The following is a 20,352-nucleotide window of genomic DNA, read 5'->3' on the forward strand; positions in this document are numbered from 1 at the left end:
GGGTGGGTGGGGGGGGGAGGTTTTGTTTGTTGTTATTTATTTGGTACATCAACGATCAAGATTTTCCAATTCTTCAGATCAGGACACGTGGCTTTGAGTGGAATACAATTGGCATCCACCAGCTAAACCAATTTTACCGGGTCAATTGGCTACCTCTTCTCTTTTCTCTTTAGTTTAAACTAGATTAAATGACCCGCACTTCATTACAGGCCGGACCAATTTCTTCACAATGTTAACACGCTATTATTGTATTTTAAATAGCAAAAAAAAAAAAAAATCAACAAGAAAATAATAATTTTCAAACTTCATAAATCAAATTATAAAATGATAAAATTATAAAAAAATAAAGCATCAATAAAATTAAGAGAGATTATCAAACCTGCAAGTGATATCATGTCAAACCTTAAATATAAAAAAATATTGAATTAAAGTGTAAAACCAAAAAGAAAAAAAATTTCACAAAACAATCAAAAAAATAAAAAAATAAAAAAAAATCAATTTTCAATGAACTCAATGATAATTGATGAAAATTTTAAAAATAATTAAAAATAACTAAAGCAAACCTGGTTCAATTTTCAAAATTTATAATACATATCACGAAACCAGATCACAATATAAAAGGCAAACAAAAAAATAATAATATAAAATTCTAAACCAAAAAAAATAATTAGGGAAATTAAAAAAAATTGATTTAAAAAAATATAGATTTAAAAAGAAAAAAAACCAAATTTGACATAAAAAACTAAAATCATAAGAGATGAAATTAGAAAACAATTTCAATTAAGAATAAGAACAACTAAAAATAACAATAAAAAAATAAAAATTATATTTTATATAAAAATAAAATATCAAGGGATAAAATCCAAAGATAAATTAATTCAATAAAGGATTAAAGACAAAAAATATCATAATTAAAGAATGAGGACCAAATCTAATATAAAAAGAAAGTGTAAATGGATGCAATTGAAAAAATAATTAATTTAAAGCCAAATACATTATATTTAAAAGAATAAGTATCAAACCTAATATAAAAATAAAATATCTAAGGATGAAATTATAAATAAGTATCAAACCTCATAATATCTATTTTCACTTCAAAACTACATTTTAAACCTAAAAAGAGCATTATGAGTTTCTAGTTATGCTTTTTAGGTTGATAAATGCACTCTCTACATTATAAAACCTTATAAATGAGGTATTTAAACTTTAATTGAGAAAAAATTGTACTTGTATTTATTAATGATATTCACATGTATAGTTAATCAAAGAGAAAACATGTCGAACATTTAAGGATAGTTTTAAAATACTAGCTCAATATAAACTACATGTTAAAATTTTAAAATACAAATTTGCTAGTTAGAAAACAAAGTATTTAGGACACATTGTATTTGTTGAAGAGGTTAAGACATGTTCTAACAAGGTGGAGGTAATGATTAGATGGCCTAGACCTATTAGTGCTAACTTTTTAAAAAGGTTTTTAAGATGGATAGAGTTCATTAATATAGTCATTAAAAAATAGAGATTTGAGTGGAATGACTAAACTAAGTAAGTTTTTAGTGAGCTAAAAATATTAATATCAAATCCTTTAATCTTGGAATTATCTTATTTTTTAAATACTTTTATTAATGAATATGATATTTTTTGAGGTTGGTATTGAGGTTGTTTTAATGCAAGATGAGACTTATTTAAAAAAAACTCTTAAGGATGGATAGTTGGGTTTGTCTATTTATAAGAAAGAATTAACTATTATTGTTATGGTCATATATAAACAAATATTTTACTTGTTAAGATAACCATTTAAAATTTAAACTGACCAATATGGTCTAAAATACTTGGTAAAGTAGAAAATAGGAATACATATTCGACAAAAGTGAGTTTTAAAATTTATAGGATATAATTTTATTATTAAATACAAGGCAAGTAAAAATAATATTGTTAGAGATACCGTATTTAAAAGAACATAAAGAGTTAAATGTGGTGAACTATGAGCTATGTTAGCCTCTATTATGGGGTGAATTAATAAACTTAAAAGAAGTTATAAGACTAGTTTAGAAGTCCAGTAAGTACTTAACCAAATAAAAGAAAAAACTATTGGGTCTTTAAGATTTCAATTAAAAATGGACTCCTTTTTTATAATGAGAGGATTTATATTCCTAAGGAATGTCCTTTCAATGGAATTATTATGAAGTGTATTTATGATAGTCTCATAACTGATCATTAGGGAGCTAAAAAGGATCTTTATTGGACAAGTTTGAAGAGTAGTGTTAAAAAAATACATCAAGTAGTATGATACTAGCTAAAAAGCTAAGTTGGAAAATACTGAACCGTAAGGTCTACTTTAACATCTTTTTATTCTAGCTAAAACATAATCTTATATCTCAATGAATTTTATTAAAGGGTTACTTTTTTCCAATCAGTTCACTGTTATTTTAATTATAGTGCATATGTTATCTTGGTATGCTCACTTCTCTTCTATAATTCATCCATACACAATATATAAGGTGACACAAGTGTTTGCACAATAAGTCATTAAGCTATATAAGTTATTAAGCTACATGAGTTACCAAAGAATATGGTAACCAATAAGGATCCAATATTTATAAGCAAGCTTTGACATGAACTCTTCAACATTCATGGAGTATAATCTCACATTTCAATTGTATATCATTTATAAATAAATACACAATCATATCATTAATAAAACCTTAAAAACTTATCAACAATGTTTTTTGGAGAATAATCTTAGGAATTGATTTAAGTGGATGTCATTGCTAAAATGGTGATACAACACTAATTTCCAACTAAAAATGACAATAGGTATTCATGGGTTGGATTTTGTAATATCTATATCCAAAATCAAACAAAATTTTTTACCTGAACTTGACCCAAACCTGATCGAATTTTAAGTATTCATCATGCATCTATTTGATAGGTTATTGTATAAATCCAACCTAATCCAAATACTAAACCTTAATAGTTCAAATCTCAATTCATTTTATAACTTAAACTTTTACTTTCTCTTTCAACTATTCAGATATCAATTCACACTTAAATCATACTTTTTATCATTAATTCCAACCATTCATAGTCATGCCCACACCAAATCCTACTAGTTTGACTTCTATCCCTTCTTGTTTTTATGTATCTTTTGTTCTTCTGACATCTAGTAAGAAAGATATAATTAAATAGAGAAGTGAAGGTGAGGTTGTGTTTTTTATGCATTTATAATAATAAAAAGTGCTTTTTTTGCTCTCTTAAAAGCAAACCTTCTCATCATCCCGCATACAAAAACACACAAGTAAATTAATGACAATAACAATAACAAAAACTTATGTAGATCTGATTTATTAACTTACTACACCCAAACAACTAGCTTAAAATTAAGACCTAACTAACTAATTTGAGCAACAACTACTTATATAATATACTTTGACAAATTTGCTTAAAAATTAAACTAAGAAAAGCGAATAAATAATAAGGAGAGAGCAATTTAAAAGGTAGAAAAAAAGACAGTTACAGAGTTGAAATGCTAGAGATGAAAATATGTGTGAACAAAACCCTAAACTTTCTATTTATATATGCTAGGTATAAATGTATTTTTTTTTCAAATTTTAAGATTATTTATGTTGTACGGGTTAGGTTTTGGGTCGGGCAAGTAATATCCATACCCTACTCCAATTGAACTTTTTTAGTTTGGGTATTACCCAAACTTGAATGGGAAAAAAAAACCTCATATCCATTTGAGTTAGTATTCATCAAATTCGGGTGAAATTATCATTCTTATTTTCACCTATCCTTACAGGAGATACTTTTTAAAGCCCTCTGCATATATGACTCGACCAACCTAATTAACTAATTAACTATATACCAAGATTAACTCATAATCATATAATAGCAAATCTTCTCAAAGATAAAACCAACATATTATAAAACATTAAAATAAACCCATTAAAAGTTAAAGATATAAAAAAATCATAGACATATAAGCACGTAAAAAAAAGCATTTGAAAAGGATGATTGGGTGTACTTGAAGCTCCAATCATATCGTCAACTCAACATGCAAACTAGAAGAAATAAAAAAAATTAGAGTATAAATTATGTGGGCTTTTTTAAATACAAAGGTTAAAGTTGTGGCTTCCCAATTAAAATTTCCCAAAGGAATAAAATTTCACCTAGCTCTCTACGTTTCTCAATTGAAGAAAAGAATTGGAGATTATACATAAATGGTTTAGGATTTACTATTTTTTTAAGAAGGATTACCTAACCCATAATATAAAAAAATACTTAGTCAAAGATAAAAGACAAATCATAGAGGTAAGATTAATGAAGTTTTAATATACTGGAATGGAAAAAAGGATAAAGATGTGGTTTGGATGTCAAGAAAATAGCTAACAAAAGCATATCTTCACCTTGAGAACAATGACTTTGATGAGGGGAGGAGTTGTAACAAACTAGAGAATAAACCTTAAATTTGGAGAGATAATGGAGAGGAAAAAAGAAGGATTAGTTGAAGGAGGCTAAAGTTATATATGAAGGCTTTAAAGTTTTTTTTCTTATTTATTTAGTATATCAAAGATATAGATTACTTGATTTTTTAAATTAGAACATATGGCTTTATGATCGAATATAATTGGCATCCACCAATAAAATCAATTTAATCGGGTCATTTATAAAGGGTCAATTGGTTACTTTTTTCTTTTTGTTTAAATTTTGAATTAACATTGGTTTAATATATACAAATCCACTAGGTTTTAGATTTAAAAATCATGAAGTTTGGCAATTCTTAGATTAGTCATTGAAGGTCCAACCATTTTAAATTGGTCACCAAAAATTTTCTTTAATTTCAATTTAGTCCTTATTGTAATAAACCTCCCCATTGTGTATTAAAGTTCTAGTCAATTTAGTCTAGATAATTATAAATGAAATATACAATTAGTTCTTTTAAGTTATTACATAGGTTGACTGTTGTAATAAACTATAAGCAAAACATGCATGATGATTGATATACAGTGATATTGCTGAGATGTAGTAGATGCTAGGAAAACAAATTGAAAAGGTCAAAATTCCACATAGCCTCCTTCGATAATATAATGGATTAAGGCTTTTGTGTTTGATATATGTTAAAGCACAAGTATCCAACATAAATTATATATTAACAACTAGCTCAACATGTTTAAAGAATAATTATTTTCAAAATAAAAAACAACTTTTCTATTTCAAATATAAAAAATCATAGTTTTGTTAGTGAGATAATGTCATTGTTAAAAAAATCTATTTCTTGTAGGGAAAAATTCATTTAGTATAGCTCCTTGAACCTATATAGTTTTACTATCTTACATTTATGAACTCGCTAGAACCTAATATATCACCTCTGATAAACTAATTAACTCATTTAGAATCATGTTGTTTTTTATAATAAAATTTGGGATCCTGTTGTAATAAGTTTATAACTATAATGATCGATATAGGGATTCATATATAAATTTATTTCCTTAACTTACTTCAATTTCAAGGTCATATAATATCAAATAATATAAAATCAATTAATTTGTTAGGTCCTAAAGTTTATTTCAAATCTATTTAAAATTAGCCAATGTTATCTTTCCATGAACAAAACATGTGTCTTTTTACTTGTATTTTGGTCTTGGAATTGGTCAATACTATCTAATTTCTAAATAGATTTGGATCAAAATCGATAGAAAAGCAATTGATTGAGATGAAATGAGAATATTAGGTAATATATTAGGGGATAACAATGAGGTTTATGTAGGTCCAAAGTTTATAAATATATTCGACTAGTGAACAATGATGTTTAGTTTATTATAACAAGACATATTAAACATAAAAATATTTTTAAAAAAAATCTAGAATTCATACAAATTTAAATTTATAAGCATGTAAAATAATAACCCATATAAAACATGATTTCAACTCAAATATAACAATAGAACACTAGTATATATACTAAATATATATCTATACTATAATTGTTATTAATTCAAAGTACTAGCATACATACTAATAATAAAAATATCAATGATTAAATTAAAATAAAGGAGGATATTTAATTGTTGAAGCACTTTAAAATAATAAGACTTTTGTTGTTGTCAATAATAAATTTTTTGTTCTTATAACTTTATTACTTCTCACTTATGTAGCTAAGATGTCTACAATATTACAATATCACAACATTGATTTGGATGTACTTTTACATAAGGTTTTCAAACAAAAAAATAAAATATAAAACTCAAACAATTCTCAATAAAATAAATCTAAATTCTAGATTTTGAAAGAAAACCAAAGCTTAAAATAAAAAGAAAACATTAAAATATAAGGTTAGAAAGAATATGAAAAATTCAAATGGAAAGCTATTTTTTCACTCTTATTTTTATTGTGAATTTTGAAAGTTAAAAGGTTGAAAAATTAGTAAAAATTAATTCTCATTGTTATTAACCAGCCTTTAATTAACCATAATAAATTAAGAATTAAATCTAGAACAAATAAAAGTTCTTTAAAATTTATTTCTCATTTATTTATAATTTATTTAAACCATGTTAATTAAAATAAGTTTCTAGCTATTTGTCTATAAAAAGAATACACAACTATCATCCCTGGACGGGGTGTTTGGAAGAAAAGATTATAATCTAGCCTTAAGGAAGAGTAATTCTACTATATACTTGAGAAAGTTGGTTTGAAGACCAAATGCAACTAATGAGAGATCTAGAATACTAGCTATTGAAATTTTTTATGCATTGATGGTCAACCTTAATTCAATATCATTTTCTAACCCTAGCTCCGAAATGACACCAAAATCATTTGAAAAAATTCATGGAAAATGCTTTTGTAACTTTTATTATAGGTTCATTTTTAGGGAAAAAAAGGAAGCCAACCTCCACCATATATATATATATATATATATATTAATGCTCATTAGTCTTTACCTTTGTGAGGAATATGTAAAAAATATGAGCAAACAATGCAATGAATATGGATACTAAAGTGGGATATGAAAACAGATTAAACAAGCAAAACAGCTGCGCTGTTGGTGACACAAAACACCAAAACCTATTTAATTCAGAGAATCCAAAACCATAAGCCAATAAAGGAAAAGAATCACAATCTCCTTTAATGCCCTTAATTGCAACAGGATTTGGAAAAGATAAGTTCTTTTTCAAATTGAATTGCTCCACCATCGAACCAAGTATAAAACAGGCAGCACCCCTCCTATGTTTTCCATGCAAAACAATACGTGGGCTTCACATATATCACATACTCAAATGGCTACGCAGCTATCAGGAAAAAGGATGAGCGGGTTCTCTCTGGTGGGTGAAGAGATTGTACAAAATATACTCTCAAGGTTACCGGCTTTGACCTTTGCGTATGCTGCCTGCGTTGATAAACGCTGGTACAAAATATGCAGCCAAATACTCAAAAGGCCTAAGCTTGCTTCAGCTCTCTCCCTCAACCCTTCTCTCCATGTAAGTTGTTTCACTTTCTTATTTTTTTGTTAAATTCCAGTTCTGAAATTTGTTTGTGTATCCATTTGGTCGGAGAAAACAAGATAAATGATATTGATTTTGATATGATTGCCCAATTTCATTTAGCAAATATATTCACGTAAACATTTTCGCATTCACGTGTGATGCACGCGCAAAATAAAATTGTTTTTTAAGATGAAGAAAACAAGAAAAATAATATCATTAACACATATATATTCATAAATATATTTGTATACACATGCATGACACGTGCAACAAAAATTATTTAAAAAAAAAATAAATAAATAAAATTATATTGTTAGCATATATGTTTATAAACATATATATATTCGTGAACACATATATGACATGCATAACTAACATTGATTTTTTAGATAGAGAAAACAAAATTACATGACAGGTGCAACAAAAATTATTTTTTTAAACAAAAAAAATAAAAAAAATTATATTATTAGCGTATATGTTTATAAACATGTATATATTCATGAACACATATATGACATGAGTAACTAAAATTGATTTTTTAGATAGAGAAAACAAAATTTTTTTTACCATTATATATATACACGTGTGTATGTGTGTCGCTACGTGCTATTCACGTGCATTTATAATTAATATTAATAGTGTTTGGAAATATATTTGTAGTTATTTTTTAAAATGTTTATTTTTAAAAAGTTATTTTTGATATCAGTGTATTAAAATAATTTAAAAATATAAAAAATATTAATTTCAAATAAAAAATCAAATTAAAAATTACTTTTAAAATATAAAAATATATATAGTAAAAATTATTCCTCCATCGGAGAAACGGGAGGAGGCTGGCGAGATTGTCCAATTTCAGTCAGCATATAGAACATATTTGCTTTGCGTGTCATACACGTGCAACAGGAATTGGTATTAATTGTTCGTCCGGTTGGAGAAACACGAGGAACCTCATTGTTGCTGATATGATTGTTCAATTTCAGTCAGCATACATGTTCGTAGAACATATTCGCTGTCGTGTCTAATGCACGCGCAGCAGGAATTGGTATTGTTCCTTCAGGTCTAAGAAAAATATAAGAATCATGTGCTGATGAGATTGTCCAATTTCAGTCAGCGTTTATGGGGATAGCACATGCTTGCATGCGCGTGCATGCAAGCATGGCTGGACTGTAACGGCTAACCAAAGTTTTCTTAAGAAACCGAAGAAGAGAATAGTGGTAATGAAATTAAAGATTAACCAAAATGAAGAGGATAGAAATCTTCAAGATTTCCCTTGTGCTCCATTGTTTTACCAAACAAAACCAAATGGAGCTCACTAGCTTTTGTGCTACGATGCTAGGATGCTGTGAAAGAGGTCATTGAGCAGGTTCTCGCTGAGCCTATTCGTCCACACTTTGCTATTGCCTGCATTAGCAAAGAGTACAACTTGGAACTGGCTCATGGACTGGTAATAATTCTCTTCTGAATCTTTCATATTATTGTATTTGGTTAATATGCTCAAGATTCCCACTTTTCTCTTCCAATCAGAATAGAATTTTGATTTCATTACCTATGGTCTTTCATGCAGATAATTGAAAAACTGGGTTCAAGAATCCCAATAATTACTAATGTTTCCAGTGGGATCATTGGTGTCGATGGCATTGCTAATGAACTGTTTGAGGTTTGTGTTTTTCTGATGATTTCATAAGCATGTTTATATAAATTAATTAAAATTTCTGTTGGTGGTGATGCCAAACCTTATGGAATTAATATGCAGGAAAAATGGGAAACAACTTCCGGTCCTAATATCCAAGAATCAGATACAGCTGAAAGAGGACTAGTTCTGCTCGTTGGATTTTTACCTGGACTTAAAATTGGCACCATTCCGCTGTTACAACCGAGACAGGTAAGGTTCTTTGTGCTTAATGGAGAGCAATATCTTCAGGAATCCCCCATCTTATATAATAATGCATTGGGAATAATGGCCATCATACTCAATGAAGCATAAAGTGCTATGACGTTGAATTTGAAGTATGAGAGCTATTATTTGTTGTTTGTCCACTAAATGGATTACTGACTTGCAACATTTTTCACCATCATCAGGAATCCAATACATTGGTTGACAAATTTGTGATGGATATTTTACATTACACAGCTGCTGTTTCAGATTGTGCAGCCCCTGCTGGGATCATAATGTTTGGAGTAAGTTGGCGTCCTTGTATAAGCTTTTAATTAAAATTCTATTAAATTTCTTTGGTTGCTATAACATGTGCCATTGTTGATTGTCTAGGACAAAACCACTGACATGAAACCTATTGTTGCAAAGATGGGTAAGTACCTTACCAGATACATATTTGTGGTATAAGGTGGCTTGTTTCATTCATTTGTAGCATTTCTAGCTAACAATAACATGTACGGCGTTCAGAGTTCTAGTTGTGGCGTAGCTCACATCTGTACTACATTGCTTATAACATTTCAACTTAGCAGATTGTGCTATGCCAGAAGAAACAGTCATTGTAGGCGATGCAAGTGCCGACTTCATTTTCAGAACTGGGGATGATTCTTTAAATCAACTCGTGTATACATGCTGCTTTCAAGCTGTTGCTCTTGTATTTGCAAGGGATAGATACAAGCCTGAAGGTACTTGATGATTTGTATGAATTGAAGCAAATTATGCTAAAACTAACGCCATGTGCTTCACTTAAAAATTAGAAATGACGTAGCTGGTATCATACTTTTGGAGCTTCCAAAATATGCTAGACGCATCATTTTACCTTTCTGTTGCTGCCCTTTTCGCCTAAGATTATGAATTTGCTTTGGTGAGTCCTTTCTGGCCTTTTGGGTTGAGCAGGTTTAGGAGAAATTCAATTCCACGTCACAAAGTCAACAGGTGTACTACCATTTGGTCCCGAGCTAAAGGCAGTTTGTGTTGTACCAAAAGATTCAGAGCGTTCATGTCTGTTTGCAAGATTGGAAGGACAGGATGGCATTATGGCTGCCGGGGAGATTTTAAACGAAATCGAACAACAGGTTCTCCTTCTTCTCTGTTTTTTTCGAATAATTGTGCTGTTTTTTATATGGCTATTTTGATTTCTAAATAAATATCATCTTTTTTTACCATTTTAGAGATCTTGATTTCGTTGTTGAGTTTAAGACATATAACCTAGAAATTTCTTGGTTGATTACTGTAAATCTAACTAAAAAGTGGAGTGTTTCCTTCTGAAGGAGAGTGTCTCATTGTTAAATTGTTTTAAAGCTCATTTTCTTCCTTAAGTAACCTATTGAATCTGTTACAGTTTAGGGAAGCAGATATGTTTGCTGATCTTTACATTGGTGTCACCAAAGAAACTCATCGCACCAGTGATTCGGGGATTTTGACACCAGGAAAATCTTTGGATTTCTACAAAGTCATAGGGTAAAATAAGTGATCAGCTTCTATCTCTGCTGTGTCTCATATTTTTTTTATTCGATAAGAAAGATATCTTGTCCAGATTATATGTTCAGGATTTCTTTGATCATCAGTAGCAGAAAATATGTAGATTAATTGTGTTTTCTCTTGGCCATTAACAGAGGAGGAGAATATTACTTTACTGTCAATGGTATCGGCATCAGAACTGGTGATTCCTTCCTATTCTACCAGTCAGATTCGGCTACTGCTTCATCATCATGTGACCATGCCTTCAAAAAACTTCTAGCTCTGAAGGCAGAACTGAAAAGCAAAAATTATCTTCGTTTGAGCAATTTAGCTGACAAGGACGATAAGGAAGAAGTGCTTGGTGGTTTCATTTTCTCTTGCTATCATCGCGGTGAGTCATTCTTCGGAGACACTTTTGTTGATAGCTACCCATTCTGCAACAACTTTCCTACAGCTCCAGTAGCAGGATTATTCTGCAGAGGAGAAATAGGAAGGGGCCCCAAAAGCTTGATGAACGAAGAATATGAAGACGAAACCTCCCCTCGATGCCGCGTCCATGTTTACAGCACAATATATTTGGTTATGTCATATCTTCCACCACCTTTAGAGAGTTAATATCTATGAGGAGACAAGCATGAAGCAATTCTGTAACAGTGAAAAGAATTGCAAATGTATCGCTGGGACTAGCAGGATAGCAAGGATGTTGCATTAGAGGAGTTGGACAGGTTCTTACTTGTCAGTATAATTAGGCTGAAGTTATTTAGTTTTTCATCCAGTGGATGTTTGTATGCATAATAATGTGGAACTAAATTGGAGAGGATGACTCCTTTTCTATATGATCTGGTTTGCCTAAAAGTTTTGCCTTTGAAATACACTCAAGCGAAAGAATTACATGATTGCTCAGGAAAAGAAAATTTGAGAATTACAAAGAAGCGAAAAGCCTCTAGTTCCTAGTTCTTATGGCCAATTCATGCCCCTTCACAATTTAACGCACACTTATCTACCTCCTTTGACAGAAAACAAGAATGTGCATGTGTGGAAGTGGATGTTCTGCCTTGCTATGCGAAAAGTGGCTAGAAAGTAGCTTGACCCTTGTTCGTTGCAACTTTCTAGCTACAACTCAGTAACAGTTGCAACAACAGTGCAATGAAACGCACTAAAACAGTTGTCGTTCAATAGGTTCAAATGACAAGTCGTTTACATGCAATGAGAAACAAAACAAAATACGATAATCAGATTCGAAAGACCAGTCGTTTGCACGCATTGCAGAACAAAGTAGAAATTTAAATCGGATGCAACTGACCAGTCGTTAAAAGGCCTTTTACTTTCGGCCACTGCTGGAGAATTCTGATAACACAACAATGGAGGAGAAACCGAAAGAACCCAAAATGCCAATGACAAGCTTTGCATCCATAAACGAAGACCTTGTACAAAACATAGTAAAGAGACTACCAGCTTCATCCTTTGCATCAGCAGCTTGCGTTAGCAAATCATGGAATCAAATTTGCAATCAAATCCTCTCCAAACCAAAGTTTGCCTCTGCTTTTTCTCTCAATCCAAACGAAAAGGTTGGTTGGGTCTTCAAAAACCCAAATAAAGATCATAACTTTACCGCAAAGTCTCTATCTTGAATTGGGTTTCTGTGTTTTTTCGATGATATCAATATTTTGCATTAGAAGACTCTTGTTGGGTCTTAAAAAAATCAAGAAAAGATCATCGGTGTAATGTAAAGCCTCTAACTTGAATCTGGTTTTTTTTCTGTGTGGTTTTTGATGATCAAACAGGTTGCATTTGAAGAGGTTGTCAATAAGGTTCTCTCTGCCCCCATTAGACCTCATTTTGCTATTGCCAATATTATTGGCAGTGGAGTTGATCTGAGAGAAAAACTTGATTTTGTAAGATTTATCATCAGCCAAAGTATTATCATCCGGCAATTTTTGGTTTTCTTGTTTTGGGTCAATCTGATGCTGAGTCGATTTGTATGGTTTTGTGTTGTAGTTAGCAACAAAACTTGGTTCCCAAACTCCCATTATTGTGTCTTGTGCAAGTGGAATCATGGGAAGAGATGCTGTTACCGGTGAACATAGAGAGGTCAGCACTGTAAAAGATTAGTACTTTAGTTCTTTCTAAGAAATATGAAAGACTACTTTTTTGGCTTCATTCTAATAAATGTGTGCTTGTGTAGGTTATGTTGGAAGAATATTGGGCTGATGGAGAATCAAATTCATGCTTTGGTATCATTTTGACTGTGGGGTTTTTACCTGGACTAAAAGTTGATGTCATCCCGCTGTTACAACCAAGAAAGGTAACTAGACCTCAGTTTGGAAAATGATATTCTCTATAGGATTCTTCATTTCTATCGCCCTAAGTTGAATGGTTCTGTGGCTGTAAGCTTGATTTGCCATATGTGATGTGTAGCACATGCCGCTATATGAATTTGTTGTCAATAAGTTAACTGATCTTTATTATGTTCTGCTGATATGAAATCAGGTACATAGACCAGCTTTGGTTGATTGCTTTGTGACGAATATTAGGGATTATGCAGCTTCTGTTTCTGGTTGGGCATCACCTGTTGGGATAATACTGTTTGGAGTAAGATAATGTTTTCCAACTTGCTTGCACATCCTTTTATTGAGTGAGATTCTTGCTAAGATGTGATTTTGGTCCTGCTATAGGATGAAGGTGCTGACCAGAAACCTGTCATGGAAAAGCTGGGTGAGTTTTCTCAACTAAGGAAACTTTCTTTCTTCTTATGCTTGTTCTTGTTCATAGGAAAATATAGAACAAGGCTTGTTTTGTTCCAGAAAATGTGGCAAACGAAGAGTACATAAATTTTAACTTTTGGGACCCCTGACATGGCAAACACTGCTAATTCGAATTGTGCATTTAATTGGCATCATTGATCTGAGAGTTCATATTTTATACATTTCTGAAACCAAATATTATGAAAAGGAAGGCATTTTTGCATCTATTGTTTGTTCAATTTTTTTTTCTGGAAGAGTCTTCAGAGGTTGATGAGAGACAATTCCTTTTCTGTCATGCTCACCTGCAGCAATAAATTATTTAAGAATGTACAAGTTTGTCACTAATCCTATCTGTTTGGTTACTCACTAGATAGTGGACTAAGCAAACACATTCGTTTAGCTGATAAAGTAATTGGCTATTTAATTCTTGTCCTAGGTTTTGAAAGTGTTGCTAGACATCAAAAACTGTCACATAGCAATTCCTGTGCTGCTTCTTAAAGTTGATAATATGTTGTATGTTGCAGATCATGCCATGTCAAGGGATACTGTCATTGTTGGTGATGAGAGAGCCCAATTCTTGTACCGAAGTGGCATAGAGTCCCGAAATGACTATGGGAGCAGTGAATATTTTCCTGCTGCAGTTGCTCTTGTATTTGCAAGGGATCGAGACAAACCTTGTGGTATCGGTTTATTAATCTCTGTTTTTGCTATTTCATCTTTTGTAACTAAAATGGATTGGCAATGTACAGACCTTTTCATTATCGAATCACATGACATGCTCTCTCATACCTTTGCTGCTCTCACTTATTGAGCAGGCACAGGGGAAATCCAATTCCATGCTGCATTGTCATCTGGTGTTTCTGCAATAGGCCCAAGGTACAAGGCAGTTTCTGTTAGAAATATTGGATCCGAGACAGGTCGTACGACATTGCTTACTGCCAGAAGAGAAGGGGAACAAGAGATTCAGGATGGTCAAAGGATTCTAGATGACATCAACAACGAGGTATGTTTTTCTTTTGGAAACCCATTCTTTTTTGCTTATGGTGACTTCTTAACTCCTGTTTTATTTGTAGTGTTTACATAATCTATTTATGATATTTGTTTAAGATCTGTGTTTAGAAATATATATTTGTAGATTTTGATGTTTAAGATCTCTCTGTTTGTTTTAGTGCTCAAATTAATTGGGATTGAGTAATTGGCTTTACTTTACTGTTGCGTGAATCTATGCATAGCCAGACACAAACTTTTGTTTAGTTTAACAACCTCAGATCATATTATCTCTGACCGACTATGATGTATCTGTTACATTAATGTGGTTGAAAAACGAGATAGAAATCATATTCTCTGGTATCTTTTCTGGTTTGGCTAAGGTCAGTCACTTGGAAATTATATTTATTATTGCTTTATTTATGTATACTGCATTATGCACTTGGTTTCCTTCCATTCCAAATTTACCTATTTTTAACTAGTCCATTTCTAGGGTTTCAAAGTGTCTGCATCATGATCGTAGTTCATAGATATTAAATTGGTGATGTGGAGATGGCTCCTTGATATGATAGGATATTTGCAATTTCCAAGTCAAAAGCTTATTTCACTTCTGGGTTAAACAAGAAAAAAAAAAAAGGAATTTGATTCTTAAATATACTGTTTCACTATTATTCTGAATAGCCTATTTTCTGAAGTGGTCCAATGTTGGTTTCAGAAATTACATGTCTAAAAGGTTATACAAGGATTTAAAAAAAAAAATTATTTTCCAGATTGGAATTGCTTATTAGGCAATGATATAGTATCCAAACTAAACTGTGTTTCAATTAATGTTAGATTTTACTCTACTAGAGTTTTCTTGCTGCATACACTCTTATAATCTGAAATGTTAATAATAGAGCTCTTAATCTTACATTTAAAAGTTGTTTGCCAAGATGAGTGTATGTTTGTTTTCTGCTTTTAATTATAGGTTTTCTTTAGTTTTTAGCTTTGCATTGACATTTATGTTATTGTCTTAAAGAAAGTTAACTACTTTCTATGCTCCGGACAAGAAAGAAAATTGTACATTGGTTTTTGAGTGGTGTTTCATTGTTATTAATCTCTTATTATATTATATTTGATTGAATGTATAGAATTTTCATTGCATTTGTTCTCTCTTAAAAGTATAAATATGTGACAGTTGGTGAACCAAATTGGACGCCCTGACCTGTACATTGGAGTTACTGAACAAAGAAAATGCCTTGTTGGGTCAGAGAAGTCAAGAGTGATGACATTCCTGGTTTTCCATGGAGTTATGGGGTGAGATGTTTAACTTTCATAATTTTAATTGGCCTTGTTTTTTCTTACAGACATTCACCATGCGCTTGGAAGAATTTATCAAACATGAAGCGTCTGTTACTTTCATCACTCACCTTGTCAAACTTTAAGAGATTCATGCATTATTTTCTTGTATTCCGTTTTACTCTGGATTCCTTCACAATGACTGAAATGCTATACTCTCAAGCGTTTCTGAATCTATAACCAAAACAGCTGATGAAAATTGAATTGGTTTACTTTAGTGCAGTTTGCACAAGTGCTAGAACCAACAATATTAGTATCATAACAAACAATAAATTTGGATGTGGGAGTTTTTTCCTTTTGCTTGGTTTAAAGCTCACAATTGCAGACCAGTTTCAAATATACTCTTCTTATTGAGCTGGTTCCTTGTCAACAGAGGAGATCAAGAGTACCTTTTTGCTGATGGAGGTGGCATCAGAACTGGTGACTATTTCCAATTTTATTATTCAGATCCAACTACTGCACTATCTTCATGCAATGAAGTCTCTAAGAATTTCAGAAAACTGAAGCTAGATTGGAGTTCTAGAAACTGCCTTCAAGCAGGAGTTTCTGATGTCTGTAGTAAGGAGCTTGTTGGAGGTTTTGTTTTCTCTTGTTGTGGCCGTGGTGAATCATTCTTTGAACGTTGCAATGTTGATAGCTCACCATTTTTGGACAATTTTCCTGGGGTCCCAATGGCTGGAGTATTTTGTCGAGGGGAAATTGGACGTGGCTTTTCAGTTTTGAATGCGGATGAAGGCCCACAAGAAAGGACTTTGCATTGCTGCCTGCATGTATATAGCACTGCATATCTCTTGGTGTCTTATACTCCGGCCCCTCCAGAGCATTAGATATTTCTTCTTCCAGATGGATTATCAGAAGTGGCTGCTATTGTTGGGAATGGGTATCTATGCTGCTTGATTGCATTTTTATGTGAAAAAGCCAGGATATGATATGCAGGTCTTTTTGGTCTTGTTATTTTATAACCATAATCTATACGTTTCATGAATTGTATTTTCACTTCAGCAGTCAACCAAAACCACGTGCACTAATGTTATCTGGGAAGCCGGGATGAGCAGTGCACAACCTTGCTTTGTAATATCAAGTAATCATTTTGTTGCACTAGATTCAAGGATGTCTGATCTTTCCATACTGCGCCTTGTTCTCTTCCGCAACTTGACAGTTTGTGTAATAAGCATGAAAAAATTGTGTTGCCTTGTGTTTCTTATCTTTCTATTTTCAATGGATAAATTATGCAACGGGATTAGATATTTCAATTCAAAATAGATCTCCTGTTCTATGATTAAGAAAAATGAGCCTAGCTTTAGGAATTGTTGTTTTTCCCTCTCTGGGGACATTTAATTTTCTCTAGGTTTCAGGATAAATGTATTAGCCACATGGTTTTTGATTCTTTGTTACTTTTTCTGCTCTTATCACATGAAACTCACGAAATTTACAAATGTTTCAAAATCAAAATAAAAGATGTATAGAACAGAATTGACTAAATATGCATAAATTTGTTTAGCTCTGAACTTCTGGTGCAGTTGGAACTAGCTTTATTCTTATCATGTATCTGACCCTGTTACAAGCCATATTTGCTTAGTTCATGTGGTTGGAAACTTGAGTAACTTGTGTTCTACTGAAATGGAGCCTTATAAATAGCATGCACAATCTCAAATATCTGGTAGAATTTTCTATTTTGCTAAACTCAATTGCTTGTAATTATGGTCACTAATGATTAGTTCGAGCTGTACTGTACACTTGATTTCTCTATTCTAGAAGTCACTAATTACTGAGCCTGGTTGGTCTCTAAGGATTGTAGTTATTGCACCTTGATCATAATTCATATGTTCTGTAGATATGGGCTCTTTGGTATCATAGGAAAGGTGAAATTTCTAATTCAAAAGTTGCTTTTGCACCTGGGAAACCATGAAATGAATGCGTAATGCATTACCTCATTTGTAGAACTGTTGTTCTGAAATGACCTATTGTCTGAAATGATCAACTATATTGTAGAAGTTAAAATTAATTGTTTTTTTATTTATAAAGATTTAAATATCTATCTCGGAACAATTCTAACCAAATATTTAAACCTATTTTTTTTAAATTGCGGCTAAAAATATTTTTCTTCAACCTATGCTTTTTTTAAAAAAAAACAAATCATATAAAAATACATTTCCAGATTGCAAATACAGATTCAAGCACTGCATTGTCTTCTTGTAGTGATGTATCTGAGAATCTCAGAAACTTGAAAGGCAATAAGGAAATTGTTGGCTGTTTTTTATTTTATTTTGATGGCGCAACTCTCAACACTGCAGTCTTGATAGCTACAATATTAATATTTTATTTTATATTATATTTAGATTGAAAATATTTTATTTTATTTCTAGATTGAAAATATCTATTCTTGGTTGGAATGTCTTGTCTTACGGATATTGGACGTAGAAATTTTAGATTTTTTTCGTTCAAAAGAAAAAATGATAAATTTGCCAATTAAACAGTAAACAAGTATTCACATTCATTCACGGTAGAAGTGTTAAAAAAAAAGGAGTTTATATGTAATATTTATATTAATTTAAATGATATGAAGATTATAGATGATAATAAATTAAAAAATCTAAAAAATAAATATTACAGATTAAAAGACAGGTTAAGAATTTTGAAACTCTATCAACTTATCCCGATTCATATACCTTAACATATTTTATCTTTTCATATAATAGTTTATGAATTAAAATTTTATTTTTATTTTATTTAAAAATATTTTTGCTTTGGATTTGTTGTTAGTAGGCTTATAATTAAATCTTTTTAACGCAACAAACAAAGATTATTATTTTTTTTGTTGAAGGGGAGGTTTGTAGTATAAGATATGAAAATAAGTCTTAAAATTAGAAATATCATGGCATCTATAGTTCATGCTTTAGTTGTTTTCAAATCCAGAACCATAAAAATTAATAATATTTTTAACTTCATGTGATAAAAACTTTTAAAAATATATAAAAAAATAATTTAAAAAACTTAAAATTATGCAGAAACACGATCCGATGTCATTCGCAAACATCCCATTGAACACCAGTAAATCAGGACTAAAGGGACTCCTAGTCTAGAGAGTAGAGATAGATATCTACAGAAAACGGTTTGTCGTTGAGTGGTCGTAGAGCAGTGACGTATAGTTCAAAGAAAGGGCCATCTTCTTTTGAGCAGGAGCGGCAAAATTCTGATACTGTTCAAAGGAGAAGAAAACAAAAGAACCCCAAATGCCAATCTAAGTCTTTGAATCCATAACTTGTTCAAAACATATACTATAGAGTGCCAGATTTATCATTGGTATATGCAGCTTGTGTTAGCAAATCATGGAACCATGTTTGCCATCGAATCCTCTCCGAACCAAAGCTTGCTTCAGCTTTTTCTCTCGATCCAGACGAAAAAGGTTTGCTGGGTGTTTTTAGAAGAACCATGAATGATCATATATTTAGTGTAGAGTATATTTCTTGAATTGGATTTAATTTAGAGTTTTCTTGATGGTTTGCATTAGAAAAGGCCTTTAAAAAATCAGGGATAGATCATATGTATATTTAGTGCAAACTCTCTTAGATTGAATTGGATACTTTTCTTTTTTTGTGTTTTGATGACCTTAATAGATTTTGTTAGAAATTAGAAGGGGATCATTGTGTCTTTAAAAAATCAGTAAAATGTTATAATTTTATTGTGAAGTCTCCCCTTTTGAATAGTTTATTTGTTTGTGTCTTCTATTATCAAACATATTGGAGTAATTAAGATAATTGATAAAATTTTCTCGTATCTTATTAGATTTTTATTTTTTTTTGGTGATTGGAAAATCAATGTTAGAATTTTAGGATCTTAAAATTATTTTTTCAACTTATTTTAAAAATATCTCAAAAACACCCTAGGAATTCTAATAAATGCATTTCCAACCCCAACCACCCTCTAATCATTCTATAAAAATATAAATTAAATGAAAAGAAAAGGAGTTTATGAAACCTTACTTATTTTTTTAACATGATTAAAAAACATAATCTCTATTAAACTCCTCTCACAAAGATGAAATCACTAATACCAAACTCAATATTTTTTGTGACTAAAAAAATATAAATTAAATGAAAAGAAAAGAAGTTTATGAAACCTGATCTATTTTTTTAACATGATTAAAAAATATAATCTCCATTAAACTCCTCTCACAAAGATGAAATCATTAATACCAAACTCAATATTTTTTGTGACTAAAGTTTCGCCATTCAATCACTTTTTATTTCCTCAAATTTTTTTAATAATTTTCTCTCCCAACATTTAGGGGTAAGAGCTTGAAAAAAATAAAGTTTGGAATGTAATTATAAATTATAAAACAACAGGGAGAAAATAAATATATAAATCCAAACTTTAGGGACCAAATAGAAGTTTTCTTTATCAAAAT

General features: G+C 31.0%; 2 protein-coding genes across 2 annotated transcripts; both read left to right on the forward strand.

The window, feature by feature from the left end:
* The first annotated feature begins 7,272 nt into the window (after nt 1-7,272).
* LOC105139399 (F-box/LRR-repeat protein At5g63520-like) lies at nt 7,273-11,561 on the forward strand. The gene is made up of 10 exons (XM_011045811.1): nt 7,273-7,478; nt 8,821-8,928; nt 9,049-9,141; nt 9,238-9,366; nt 9,564-9,662; nt 9,751-9,790; nt 9,948-10,100; nt 10,312-10,490; nt 10,757-10,875; nt 11,031-11,561. Exons 1-10 carry the CDS (start codon nt 7,278-7,280, stop codon nt 11,488-11,490), a joined length of 1,581 nt encoding a protein of 526 aa, XP_011044113.1. The 5' UTR covers nt 7,273-7,277; the 3' UTR covers nt 11,491-11,561.
* A 616-nt stretch (nt 11,562-12,177) lies between these two features.
* LOC105139398 (F-box/LRR-repeat protein At5g63520-like) lies at nt 12,178-17,197 on the forward strand. Its single transcript, XM_011045810.1, has 10 exons — nt 12,178-12,443; nt 12,660-12,770; nt 12,874-12,966; nt 13,061-13,180; nt 13,366-13,467; nt 13,551-13,590; nt 14,144-14,299; nt 14,435-14,622; nt 15,784-15,902; nt 16,318-17,197. The coding sequence occupies exons 1-10, from the start codon at nt 12,237-12,239 to the stop codon at nt 16,769-16,771; spliced, it is 1,590 nt and encodes a 529-aa protein (XP_011044112.1). The 5' UTR covers nt 12,178-12,236; the 3' UTR covers nt 16,772-17,197.
* Nucleotides 17,198-20,352: the final 3,155 nt, after the last annotated feature.

Source organism: Populus euphratica, unplaced genomic scaffold (assembly GCF_000495115.2).
Source record: "Populus euphratica unplaced genomic scaffold, PopEup_1.0 scaffold92.1, whole genome shotgun sequence".
In the NCBI taxonomy this organism is placed as follows: domain Eukaryota; kingdom Viridiplantae; phylum Streptophyta; class Magnoliopsida; order Malpighiales; family Salicaceae; genus Populus; species Populus euphratica.

Coding starts and splice junctions, on each gene's coding strand:
- LOC105139398 (XM_011045810.1), top strand. CDS start 12,237: ATGGAGGAGAAACCGAAAGAACCCAAAATGCCAATGACAAGCTTTGCA. Junction 12,444..12,659: donor CTCTCAATCCAAACGAAAAG/GTTGGTTGGGTC, acceptor ATGATCAAACAG/GTTGCATTTGAAGAGGTTGT. Junction 13,181..13,365: donor CGCTGTTACAACCAAGAAAG/GTAACTAGACCT, acceptor ATATGAAATCAG/GTACATAGACCAGCTTTGGT.
- LOC105139399 (XM_011045811.1), top strand. CDS start 7,278: ATGGCTACGCAGCTATCAGGAAAAAGGATGAGCGGGTTCTCTCTGGTG. Junction 9,142..9,237: donor TTGCTAATGAACTGTTTGAG/GTTTGTGTTTTT, acceptor ATTAATATGCAG/GAAAAATGGGAAACAACTTC. Junction 10,101..10,311: donor GGATAGATACAAGCCTGAAG/GTACTTGATGAT, acceptor TGGGTTGAGCAG/GTTTAGGAGAAATTCAATTC.